Source organism: Carlito syrichta, unplaced genomic scaffold (genome assembly GCF_000164805.1).
Source record: "Carlito syrichta isolate Samal-C Ts95f unplaced genomic scaffold, Tarsius_syrichta-2.0.1 Scaffold107890, whole genome shotgun sequence".
Classification (NCBI taxonomy): Eukaryota; Metazoa; Chordata; class Mammalia; order Primates; family Tarsiidae; genus Carlito; species Carlito syrichta.
In genome coordinates, this window is record NW_007051986.1 from 66,271 (window position 1) to 79,457 (window position 13,187).

A 13,187-nucleotide genomic window follows, 5' to 3' on the forward strand; every position below is an offset into this window, starting at 1 on the left:
AGGCAGGTCTTGAACCCGCGGGCTCAGGCAATCTACTCACCTCAGCCTCCCAAGGCGTGGGATTACAGGCTGAGCCACCGAGCCTGGCCGAAATTACAGACCTTAAAATAAAACTTGAACTTCATGCCACTGGATGGTACACTTAAAAATGATTATGATGATGGCCAGGTGCGGTGGCTCATGCCTATAATCCCAGCATTTTGGGAGGCTGAGATGAGAGGATTGCCTGAGTTCACGGGCTCAAGACCACTCTGGCCAACTTGGTGAGACCTCATCTCTACCATAAATTAAAAGTTTAGCCCAGTGTAGTGGCACATGCCTGTAGTTCCAGCTACTTGGAAGGCTGAGGTGGAAGGATCGCCTGAGCCCAGCATCTTGAGGCTGTGGTGGCCATGAGTGTGGCACTGCACTGCAGCCTGGACAACAGAGTGAGACTCCAACTCAAAAAAAAGGTTAAGATGGTAAGTTTTATGTTACGTGTATTTTACTATAATCAAAAATATTTTATTTTTAACCCTAGTAAATAATTATGAAAATTATGTATGTTCTCTTTTATGTACTCATTTTAAAAACTAGAAGAGTAAATATTATTTTAAAAAGATCAGAAAGATCAGACTTTTTTTTTTTTGGCTACTACGGTATCTCTGGCTGTTTTGATTTGTATCTTCCATCACTTAAAAAGCTGGCCAGGCATGGTGGTTCATGCCTATAATCCCAGCACTTTGGGAGGCAGAGGTGAGAGCACTGCCTGAGTTCAGGAGTTTGAGACCAGCCTGGGCAACTTGTCGAGACCTCATCTCTACAATAAATCAAAAAAATTAACCAGCCATGGTGGCCCACGCCTGTGCTTCCAGCTACTTGGAAGGCTGAGGCAGAAGGATCACTTGAGCCCAGCAGGTCAAGGTTGCGGTGGCCGTAGGTGTGCCACTACACTCCAGCCTGGACAACAGAGTATGACTCCAACTCAAAAAAACCCCAAACTTTGGCCTGGCATGGTGGCTCACATCTGTAATCCCAGCACTTTGGGAGGCCAAGGCAAGAGGACTGCTTGAGCCTAGAACTTTGAGACCAGCCTAGGCGACATAGCGAGACCTCATCTCTACAAAACGTCAAAAAAATAAGCCCGGCGTGGTGGCATGCACCTGTAGTCCCAGCTACTTGGGAAGCTGAGGCAGAAGGATCACCTGAGCCCTGGAGTTTGAGACTACAGTGAGCCGTGATCGTGCCACTGCACCCCAGCTTGGGTAAAAAAGCGAGACCCCGACTCAAAAAAAGAAAACATGAAGAAGCAGACTGGTCCAGCATGGGGCTGTATGGGGTTGGATGGTAGGAACAGATGTGGAGAGGCACAGTGAGTGGGACAGGGTAAGGCAGAGGAGTTAACCCTCCAGGTAGGCAGGTGAGGCACCATGGGGCTCTGAATGGATGGGCCAGAGTTGGTGTCCTTTTTCTCAGCTGCTGGATGAATGTTCTGAGGCCTAGGGCCTGGCTATGGGTTAAGACTGAGTTCAACAGAGCCACTGCCCATTCCGGCCCCACCTTACCCCAGGAAACGCCTCCTCACCACAGTGACCACATCCCCTCAGGTTGCCTTGGCAACAAACACTCCATGGGGGCAGGCGAATTAGGGCTCAGTTGCCCGGCAACAGGTGGTGCCCTTCCTTCCGCCTTCATCTGAGGCCAGACCTCCCTGCGTCTTTCAAGCAACCGCCCTGCACCCTCCCAGCATGCACAGGGAAGAGCGACTCTGGGAGGGAGAGGAGACTCAGGACTGACCCAAGGTGAGGTGAGGGGTGCAGGAGGTCCCTGCTGATGGGGGGGATGTGGAGGCAAGAGGGGAGGGCAGAGACAACCAAGAGAGATAGAGATGGGCCAGAGACCGGGCAAAGCTGGAGAGCTTGGGACAGATGCAGAGGTGACACTGGCAACCGGGCACAGCAGCAGATTCCATGGAGCCTATGAGAGCAAGACCAAGTCCCAAGAGGGTGGAGATGGGGCAAAGGAGCCCCAGAGGGGCCAGTGGGGGCGCTGGCAGAGGGGCACACACACAGGAGAGGAGGCCAGGAGGGAAGGTTCTCATTTCCTTACCCACCACTTCCTCTCTAGGCCAGAGCAAGATCTGAGGGGGCTGAGTTGGGAGGAAAAAAGCCCTTGGGATCTTTAACTTCTTGTCTGAGGCACCCTGGGGTCTGGGAGGGAACATGGGGCTCTGAAAAGGGTTGGAGAGCCAGGTAGGAGGCCTCGGTTGTGGCCACGGTGGGCTTTGCCTGTCCTCTGGCCCCATCTGGCCCTTGCTTGACCCTGTGCGTTTCCTTTGCTTCTCGGTCTCTCAAGCTGAATAGAGTCCCTCTGGCCTGTCTCTCTCGAGTTTTCTTGGACACTTGCGGCGTCTTTCCCTCTCTTGATTGTGCCGTCGCTGCTCATTTGCTTCCTCTCCTCCTCCCTGTGTCTCCCAGATGCCTTCGACTCCACAGCAGTCCTCCGGGCACATGGAGGGGACCCCTACGTCGGAGGCAGCCTCACTGCCCCCATTGCCCTGCGGGCCCTGTCTCCCCATCATGCTGGGCCTGGCCTCCCTCGCCGCCCTCTTCATCCTAACCACAGCTGTGCTGGCCGAACGCCTGTTCCGCCGCTCTCTCCGCCCAGACCCCAGCCACCGTGCACCTGCCCTGGTCTGGCGCCCTGGAGGAGAACTGTGGATTGAGCCCATGGGCACCCCCCGAGAGCGCTCTGAGGATTGGTATGGCTCTGCGGTCCCCCTGTTGATGGACCGGGCCCCAGGCCCTCCCACCCCCGGAGGCACCTTGGAGGCCCGAGCAACTGCCCCACCTGCCCCCTCAACTCTGCACTCTGCTCCCAGCTCCTTGGGTCCCCAGACCCCACCTGAGTTCCCAGCCCGCAGCACCTTCTGGGGACCCCAGGAGGGAATGCCCCCCGCTGTGGGCCAAGTGAGCTGGGCTGAGCCTGAGCAGAGGCCAGAGACCAGCATGCAGTTTGGGAGCCCCCAGGTTCAGAGGCAGCGACCAGGGAGCCCTGTTCCCGAGTGGGGCCTCCAGCCTCGGGTCACTCTGGAGCAGATCTCAGCTTTCTGGAGACGTGAAAGCCGGACCAGTGTGGGCTTCTGAATCCCCAGGACCCAGAGAACTGAATTCCCAGGGACTCCTGAGGAAGCCCCCACCTCAGAGGGACTGAGAGACCCCAGATTCCAGTGTCAGGGCTGATTCTGAGGCTGTCCCAGGGAAGATTCCTCTCCAAAGCCTTTTACTTCTGGATTTCAATTCCCCTGGGTCCAGGTGGTGGGCAGATCAAGAGTGGGCAGAACTGTGCTACAGGGGATGCTCAGCAGTGCTTCTGCTTAGTTGCCAGAGTTGTGGCTCGGAGACCCAGAGGTGGGGACCACTCTGGGCCAGAAGCCTCCAAGATCACATGTCGATTAAGAATCCAAGGGGCCAAGTTCGGTGGCGCATGCCTGTAACCCCAAGACTTTGGAAAGTTGAGGTGGGAGGATTGCTTGAGCCTAGGAGTTTGAGGCTGTGGTGAGCCATGATCATGCCACTGTAATCCATCCTGGGTGACACAGTGAGACCCCGACTCGAAAGAAGGAAGGAAGGAAGAAACAAAAGAAAGAGAAAGAAAGAAAACTCAAGGTCCCAGACAGGCAGGAAGGAAACAGCCTCAACCCAGACACTTCTACCTTCCTTCAGTGTTTACCTAAGATGCCAAATCAGAGTGAAAGTGTCCCCTCAGTGCCGAAGAACAGCCTGAGTATGGTGATGACAAGTGTCAATCGTGCCAGCAGGAGATGGCAAGAATCCAGCTTCCCTCCTAGGTCACTCACCCCCTCTGAAGTCCTCCAGGGAAATACGCAGAGCACACAACAAGGCACAGGAGCATTTATTCCAAATAAACCTTGGCTTGGACCTCTGAGTGGCAATGGACGAACTTGCTGAGCCAAGCTGGAGTGGCCCTCTCTTGCCTGGACTTGGGACCTAGGGTCAGAGAATAGCTCCTCTGCCCGTCATCCTATGTGTACTCATCTTTGCCCTCCGACTATCACTCCATGGTGAAGGAAGCCTGGGCCTGGGAGAACTGAGTTTGATCCAGTGTGGAAAGGAACATTGTCTCAGCAGGCAGCTCCCCAAATGCAACCTCTGACCATCTTCCCTCCCAGCTTGATGGAGTGGTCCAGAGAGACAAATTTGCTACAAGCTTACTTATAATGCTCCATCCATTGAACCGGGCCCCAGATGCTCTTGGCTTTGTAAGCCATCTGGATCAGCTGACTTTCCCTTTGGGAAAGGAGCCGGGGTGGGGGAGCAGTTGGAGTTTTCATTTCCTGAGGGTCTGATTTCCTAAATTTTAGCCGTGAATATTAGGTTTTTGCCATATCAATTTACCACCTGTACTACTTTATATTTTACTTAATATTTTTCTTGAAATTGGCTCATTATTTGCCTAATAAGCTTATTTTTTAAAAGGAATCCTTTTTTGTATCATTGCCATTAATAGAAGGTAAAACATGAAAATAAGTACAATGTAAACAAAATTAAGCATTCAGTGTTATTTCCTGCTGAAGGCATTGATCCAAAACCCTGCTCTTTGTTAAAAGAAAAGAGGTTCGATGGATCAGCAATTCAGAAAAGTATTAGACATTGTAGCACCATATTGAGACCTTATACTGCAAATGCTGAGGTAGACAGAGAGCCCTGCACAGGAGACAGTGAGCTTGTGTTGTTTAATGCTGGCCAGGAACCTCCCAAGTTCACCCACAACCAAGGAAACACTCTGTTCTTCCTGCCCAGTAGGGCTGAGGGGCCCTTGAAGCCACCCCTCCCATCCTTGACCTTTCCTCTCATCCCTTGGATGCCAGAAGTTGAAGGAGCAACCAAGGAATGAGAAGTCCCCAGGCAGAGGGACCAAGAACCCAGCCCAGGCTCTCCCCTCAGATGTACTTGTCCATCCTGTATCCTGAGCACCTTCTCGGAGCTGGGCACTGGGTGAGGGAGGAGTCAGTCTGGGCCCTGCCCTCAAAGAGCTAACAGTTTCTCTAGCGACAGGGATTGGGAGATGAAGGTCGGGTAGAATAAGACATGGACACAAAACTCCTGCAAAGTAGACATTAGGGCTCTTATCCCATCTCTGTCACCCAGGAGCTGGGTAACTATATTTCTTCTTCTTGTCACCATCAGTTGACAGCAATAAGTTGTGAGGATTCTACCCCTGAGGAGTGAAAAACCCACCAGAGAAACAGAAGAGAGATACAAGTGTTCAGGGCTTAGAACACTTAGCACTTACCAAGTGCTAAGGGGAGGCAGTGCAGTGTGGAAAGGACACCAGGGGACAAGACCTCTGGTTCCCAGTCTTGTTCTATCACCTGCTCACTTGTAGACTGCAGAAGAGTTATTTTGTATTACTGGGCCTCGTGTTCTTTTCCCTGTACAATAAAATAACTGGACATTGAAGAAGATACTTTGTTGGGATTTTTCTAGCTATGATATTTAAGGATGCTATAAAATGAAAGATAAATGGATAAGTGGATGGATGGATAGACAGATAGGAGAAGGGATGGATCATGGATGGGAGAAGGGATGGATGGATGGATGGATGGATGGATAGGAGAATGGAAAGATGGGAGAACGAATAGGTGGGTGAATGGATATGTGGATGAGTGGGTGACTAGATAAATATACACATGGACACATGAATTTGAACATGTGATCCTCCTGAGGCACAGTCCAACTTGCTATTCCCAAAGTCATCTTTACGTTCCCAGACCCAGAACATGGTCTAAAACATAATAGAAGCCCAATGAAAGGAGAACAAGTAAGGAAGAACGTTGATTAATAGATGGATTAGTTTTACCCTTTCTTCTTTCTCTTTATTTTTTATTTTCTTAGAAACAGGGTCTTGCCGGGCGCGGTGGCTCATGCCTATAATCCCGGCACCTTGGGAGGATGAGGTTAGAGGATTGCCTGAGCTCACAAGTTCAAGACCAGTCTGGGCAATTTGGTGAGACCTCATCTCTACAATAAATCAAAAAATTAGCTGGGTGTGGTGGCGCATGCCTATAGTTCCAGCTACTTGGAAGGTTGTGGCAGATCACCTAAACCCAGCAGGTCGAGGCTGCGGTGACCACAAGTGTGCTACTGTTGCCTGGGCAACAGAGTGAGACTCTGACTCAAAAAAAGAGAAAGAAACAGGGTCTCACTGTGTTGCTCAGGCTAAAGTGCAGTGGCATGGTCATAGCTCACCGCAGCCTTGAATTCCTGGCTTCAAGTGATCATGCCATCTGGGATTACAGGCATGAGCCATTACACCTGGCCCTTTCTCTTTATTTTAAACTTCTCCTTCGCTTTTGTAGCACCATCTTACTACTTTCTCATGTTGATTCCTCCTTTTATGTCTTTAACATTTCAAACATACTTGCTGTAAGATCTTTTACCCAATAATGCTTCTTTCTAGAGTTCTAGGGTGAGAGCTAACCCTGCTGTATGTTGCGTCTGATTACTTTCATTCATAACAGATTGTTTTCTCTTACATTTTGTAATTTTGGGCTGTGAAATCAGCTTCAGCAGGCCCTCACTCATGGGAATCCACATGCCCAGGTTTGAGGGCATGTCCTTTTAGAGAAGGTTTGCGTCTGCTTCTGCCAAGAGTAGATCAGGAGTATTGTCAACTTCGGGCCATGTTATTTGTTACTCTTTTTGGGGCTCCCCAGGCCATGTAGACGGCCTAAGTTTAAATCCCAAGTCCAAGTGAGGACAAGTTTTTGCTTATGAATTCTCAAAGCAATCTCCTGTTGTCACCAGATCTCAGAGTAGACAGGCAAGGTCTTTTTGTGCTCCCTGAGCTGCAGGTAGATTTTTTTCTAGTCCACTCTTTTCACTGAGGTTATTACCCTTTAAGGTCCAAGCTTTCTTTAGGGTCTCAGTTTTCTTTCTTTCTTTTTTTTTTGAGTTGGAGTCTCACTCTGTCACCCAGGCTGGAGTGCAGTAGCATCCTGACAGTCACCGCCGCCTCGACCTACTGGGCTCAGGCGATCCTTCTGCCTCAGCCTTCCAAGTAGCTGGAACTACAGGCACACACCACCATGCCCAGCTAATTTTTTTTTTTTTAATTTTATTGTAGAGACGAGGTCTCACCAAGTTGCTCAGGCTGGTCTTGAACCGGTGGGCTCAGGCAATCCTCTTACCTCAGCCTCCCAAAGTGCTGGGATTATAGGCGTGAGCCACCAGGCCCAGCTTGGATCTCAGTTTTCAACTCCCCAGGTGAGCCCTCCTCTCCAGTCTTTAAATTCATTGCCAACACCCACAACCACAGTTCTGGTGTTCAATTTCCTCTTCACACCTCCTGGAGACTCCTCTTACTTGCAACTCAGCTGTGCATTTCAAAGGATGTTTGCTTGACCTTATGCAGTACTTCTAGATGCATCATGTGGCGACATGCCTGTCAGATTATTTCATTCACAATATCATGAAAAACCAGACTATTTCCTCATGTAAACAAGTTCCAATCTCTCCCACCTTAAAGTAACCGGTTAACCTACAACGAATACTCTATTCCTCACACACAGCATGACCTCTTACCGCCTTCACAGCCACACTTTTGGAAAGAGCTGTCTATCCAACAGTCTACGTTTTTTCATCTTCCCATCACTCTGCAACCAGCTGCAGACTTCTGGGTCCTTCCAGCACCCTACAGAAATGGCTTTCATCAGAATCATGACCTATATATTTTAATCAAATGACATTTTAAAGCAGCATTAGGCATTTCTCTTTGGGAAATGATCTCTTCCTGTGGCTTCTGTGACTCCACACATGCCTGTTTTCCCTTTTTTCTCCCTGGCAATCCTCTCTTACCTCTCCTTTGCTGGCTGTCTTCTCAGAGGTCAGTCCCGGAGTACTTTCACTCTCCCTTCACACACTCTTCCTGGGCAATCTCACCCAGGCACATGGCTTCAATCGCCATCTTATACCCTGATGATCCCACATCTTCCCTCCAACTGTAGCAGATGTGGTCCCACCAGATCTATCCTCCCATTATTTCAAAGGAACAGTTTCACTATTTTTATTTTTTATTGTTTTTTATTATTTATTTATTTATTTTGAGTTGGAGTCTCACTCGGTCACCCAGATTGGAGTGCAGTGGCCGCTCCCGGCCACCGCAGCCTCGACCTGCAGGGCTCCGGCGATCCTTCCGCCTCAGCCTTCCAAGTAGCCGGAATTACAGGTATGCGCTACCACGCCCGGCTGATTTTTTTTTTTTTTTTTAATTGTAGAGATGAGGTCTTGCTGCCCAGGCGGGTCTCGAACCCGTGGGCTCAGGCAATCCACTCACCTCAGCCTCCCAAAGGCGCGGGATTATAGGCTGAGCCACCGAGCCCGACTGGTTTCACTTTAACTGGGCTTGTGGCCACTCAGAAGAAAGGCTGCATTTCCCAGACCCCCTTGCAGCTAAAGGTGACCATGTGACTGATTCTGGCCCTTCTTCCCCCTCCCTCTCCTTTCTGCCTCCTGCTGGTTAGAACCCAGACATAATAGTGAGACGCTGTGGACAAGGACAACATCCTGGGGATGGCTGGCAAGGAAATCAAAGGAGGCTGAGTCCCTGGGTAGCCAGCACACCAGCCCTGAACCGCCCTCCTTGGCATGATTCCAGGATGGAGAACGAACAGTCTTGTACAAATCACTTCACTCTGGGTCTCTGTTAATATGAAGCCAAATCTCTCTCTCTCTATATATATATATATTTTTTTTTTCTTTGAGTTGGAGTCTCACTCTGTTGCCCAGACTGGAGTGCAGTGGCCGCTCCCAGCCACCGCAGCCTTGACCTGCTGGGCTCCGGCGATCCTTCCACCTTAGCCTTCCAAGTAGCTGGAATTACAGACATGCACTACCACGCCCGGCTGATTTTTTGATTTATTGTAGAGATGAGGTCTCACTGCCCAGGCGGGTCTCGAACCCACGGGCTCAGGCAATCCACTCACCTCAGCCTCCCAAAGGTGCGGGATTACAGGCTGAGCCACCGAGCCCGGCTCCAAATCTATATCTTAACTAAAACACCATCTCAGTTCTCTCCTGACTTCAAACCATGTCTCTCTAACAGCCTCTTAGGTATCTCCCTGGGAATGTCTCAAAATGTTCTTGGGATGCACAGCCACTCCCCACCGAGCCTGATCCTCCCTCCCCTTCATACTTGGCTCTTTCTGCCCCTCTCTTAGCCCCCTCAGATGTCCCTGCGTTCTGCCCATTTCTCTCCACACCTATCTCCACTCTCCTGGTTCTGCTCCACTCACCGCTCCTGAATCACTCCTAAGTGCTCTCCCTGTCTCCATTTTCACCTGCTAAAAATGCTTAAAAGGGCCAAGCATGGTGGCTTACACCTATAGTCTCAGCACTTTGGGAGGCCAAGGAAAGAAGATTGCTTGAGGCTAGGAGTTTGAGATCAGCATGGGAAAAATATTGAAATCCCATCTCTACAAAATACATTTTTTTTTTAGTTGGAGTCTCACTCTGTCACCCAGGCTAGAGTGCAGTGGCACACTCCCGGCCACTGTAGCCTTGACCTGCTGGGCTCAGGCGATCCTTCTATCTCAGCCTTCCAAGTAGCTGGAACTACAGGCACATGCTACCACGCATAGCTAATTTTTTTATTTATTGTAGAGATGAGGTCTCACCATGTTGCCCAGGTTCACAGGCTCAGACAATCCTCTCGCCTCAGCCTCCCAAAGTGCTGGGATTATAGGCTTTAGCCACCATGCCCAGTCATAAAATATATTTTTAACAAATTAGCCAGGTGTGATTGTGTACACCTGTAGTCCCAACTGCTCAGGGGCTAAAGTTAGAGGATCACTTGAGCCCAGGGGTTCGAGGCTGCAGTGAGTTATGATGGTACCACTCCACTCCAACCTGGGTGACAAAGCAAGTCCCTGTCTCTTAAAAAAAAAAAAGCTTAAAAATTTTCTGTGGCCAGGTGTGGTGGCTCATGCCTATAATCCCAGCAGTTTGGGAGGCTGAGATGAGAGGATTTCCTGAGGCCACAGGTTCAAGACCAGCCTGGGAAACTTGGTGAGACCTCATCTCTACAGTCAATAATAATAATAAAAACATTTAGCCTTGTGTGGTGGCACACGCCTATAGTTCCAGCTACTTGGAAGTCTGAGGGGAAGGATCACCTGAGCCCAGCAGGTCGAGGCTGCAGTGGCTGTGGGCATGCCACTGCACTCTTGCCTGGGCAACAGAGTGAGACTCCAACTCAAAAAAAAAAAAAAATTTCCAAATTGGGCCAGGTGTGGTGATTCACACCTGTAATCCCAGCACTTTGGGAGGCCAAGGTGAGAGTATTGCCTGAACCTATGGGTTTGAAACCAGCCTGGACAACTTGGTGAGATCTCATTTCTACAGCAAATCAAAAAAATAGCTGGATGTGGTGGTGTGTGCCTTATAGTTCCAGCTACTTGGAAGGCTGAGGCGGAAGAATCGCCTGAGCCCAGCAGGTTGAGGCTGCGGTGGCCAGAAGCATGCTACTGCACTCCAGCCTGGGTGACGAAGTGAGATGTCAACACACACACACAAATTCCAACTCCCTATAATTCCAACAAACCGTCTCCATCTTCTGGAACATTTATCTCCCTCCCTTCCTCCCTCCCTCCCTCCTTCCACTTTGTCTTAGCTAATTCCTACCTACCCTTTAGGCCTCAACCTAGCTGTCAATTTCTAGGGAGGCCTCTCCCAGGAGTAAAACTAGGTGAAAATGAGGCTATACATAAAGTGTCCTGTATCATTAGGAATGCTCTAGGCTGCAAGTAGCAGAACAACAGTGTCTTAAGCAGTCAAGTCATAAAGCATAAAGAGTCAATACACTGAGTATGGTGGAATGGTGGGTTGGAAAATGTTTGGAGGCTCTATCACATTGCGGAGCCTCTCTACCAGCCCTAAAATAGCCTTTCAGAAACCTCCTACAGACCATCTCCTATTGGTCATAACTATGTTACATGGACACTTACATTTACTAGGGAGTCTGAAAATCCAAGTAGTTGGCAGAGAGAAATGCATCGTCATGAGTAGCCTAGGCCAATAGGGATTCATCCCCTGGCCTCAAACAAAATCAGGGCTGCATTAGCAAGAAAGAAGAGTAAACCGGCTTGGTGGCTCAGCCTGTAATCCCAGCACTTTGGGAGGCCGAGGTGCGTGGATTGCCTGAGCCCGTGGGTTTGAAACTCACCTGGGCAACTTGGCAAGACCTCATCTCTACAATAAATCAAAAAATTAGCCGGGCGTGGTAGCGCACGCCTGTAGTTCCAGTTACTTGGAAGGCTGAGGCGGAAGGATTCCTGGAGCCCAGCAGGTCGAGGCTGTGGTGGCCGGGAGCGCCCACTGCACTCCAGTCTGGGCGACAGAGTGAGACTCCAACTCAGAAAAGAAAGAAGAGTAAAAGGTGGGGGTGGTGACCATTGGGGAGGTAACTGTGATATTATGATATATATTTTTTAGTTGTCCAAGGTTTCTGGCTCACAGCTCCTACAACCCTTGTAATTTCCTAAGTGACTAGAGCAACAAGAGTATCTTTTGTTAAAATATTTGGCCTTTTGTCCTTGGTTCCCGAAACAGCTCCAGAACTGCTCCAAAGAGATAAAGGTGAAAAACAGTCTTTTATTTTATAACAAGCCCTTTTCAAACACACTTGAACTTGTGTTAATGAGGTAATTTTTGGAAAAGCCCTAGGTAAACACACAGAAGTGGGGCAGGCCTGGTTGCCAGAGGAACCAACCAAGTACTCAGAGGGTTGGAGCTCATCCTTCACCTCCAGAGAAGAGAGAGGGGCTGAAGGTTGAGTTGATCACCAATGGCCAGTGATTCAGTCAATCATACCTTTGTGACTGGGCACGGTGTCTCACATCCGTAATCTCAGCACATTGGGAGGCCTAAACAGGAGCATTGCTTGAGCCCAGAAGTTTGAAACCAACCTGGGAAATTCAGCAAGAACTCGTCTCTACAAAAATAAAAATAAAAATAAAATCAGTCGGGCATGGTGGCGCACCTGTAGTTCCATCTACTGGGGAAGTTGAGGTGGGAGGATTCCCTGAGCCCAGGAGGTTGAGGCAGCAGTGAGCCATGACTGTGGCACTGCACTCCAGCCTGGGTGACAGAGTGAGATCCCAACTCAATTAAAAAAAAAAAATAGCCTGAATCCCAGCACTTTGGGAGGCCGAGGTGAGTGGATTGCCTGAGCCTGCGGGTTAGAAACCCACCCTGGCAACTTAGTGAGACTTCATCTCTACAATAAATCAAAAAATTAGCCGGGTATGGTAGCACACTCCTGTAGTTCTGGCTACTTGGAAGGTTGAGGCGGAAGGATCACCGGAGCCCATCAGGTCGAGGCTGCGGTAGCCGTGAACATGCCAGTGCACTTCAGCCTGGGCGACAGAGTAAGACTCCAACTAAAAAAAAAAAAAAAAAAAAAAAAAAGGACTGAGTCTGGAGGTTTCCAAAAAGTTGAAAAATAACACATCTGCCAGGAGTGTGGCACATCCCAGCTCCACAGGGAGGAAAGCCCCTGCATTCGAGACACTTCCAGACCTCACTTGCATCCTTTAAAGTATCCACTAAAAGACATAAACAGGTAAATGTAATTGTTTCCCTGAGTTCTGTGAGCTGTTTTAGCAAATTAATCAAACCCAAGGAGCGAGTTGTGAGAACCCCAATTTATAACTGGTGAGGTAAATGTTCAGTCCTCTGAGACTAAGCTCTCAATCTGTGGGATCTGACACTATCTCCAGGTTGTAAACTAAAATAGTAAGCTTCCCTCCAACTGAAGAGAAGCCCCTTCTTGGCCAAGGGAACCCTAGGAAAATTTTTAAAATGAATTAATGGTCATGATGGGAAGGGAGGTAGGATACACCTTGTTATGCTCCCTCCCTTTTGGAGTTTAGGCACTATAACTGGCCAGCATTAATGTTAAAACAGAGATCATAAGACTAACAAAACCGGGCTCGGTGGCTCAGCCTGTAATCCCGTGCCTTTGGGAGGCTGAGGTGAGTGGATTGCCTGAGCCCACAGGTTCGAGACACGCCTGGGCAACTTGGTGAGACCTCATCTCTACAATAAATCAAAAATTAGCCAGGCGTGGCACCTATAGTTCCAGCTACTTGGAAGGCTGAGGCAGAAGGATCGCCGGAGCCCAGCAGG

At 49.5% G+C, this 13,187-nt stretch overlaps 1 protein-coding gene across 1 annotated transcript; it reads left to right on the forward strand.

Moving 5' to 3' along the window:
* The first annotated feature begins 1,726 nt into the window (after window positions 1–1,726).
* CUNH16orf54 (chromosome unknown C16orf54 homolog) lies at window positions 1,727–3,125 on the forward strand. Its single transcript, XM_008067662.1, has 2 exons — window positions 1,727–1,781; window positions 2,457–3,125. Exon 2 carries the CDS (start codon window positions 2,457–2,459, stop codon window positions 3,123–3,125), a length of 669 nt encoding a protein of 222 aa, XP_008065853.1. The 5' UTR covers window positions 1,727–1,781.
* The last annotated feature ends 10,062 nt before the right edge of the window (window positions 3,126–13,187 follow it).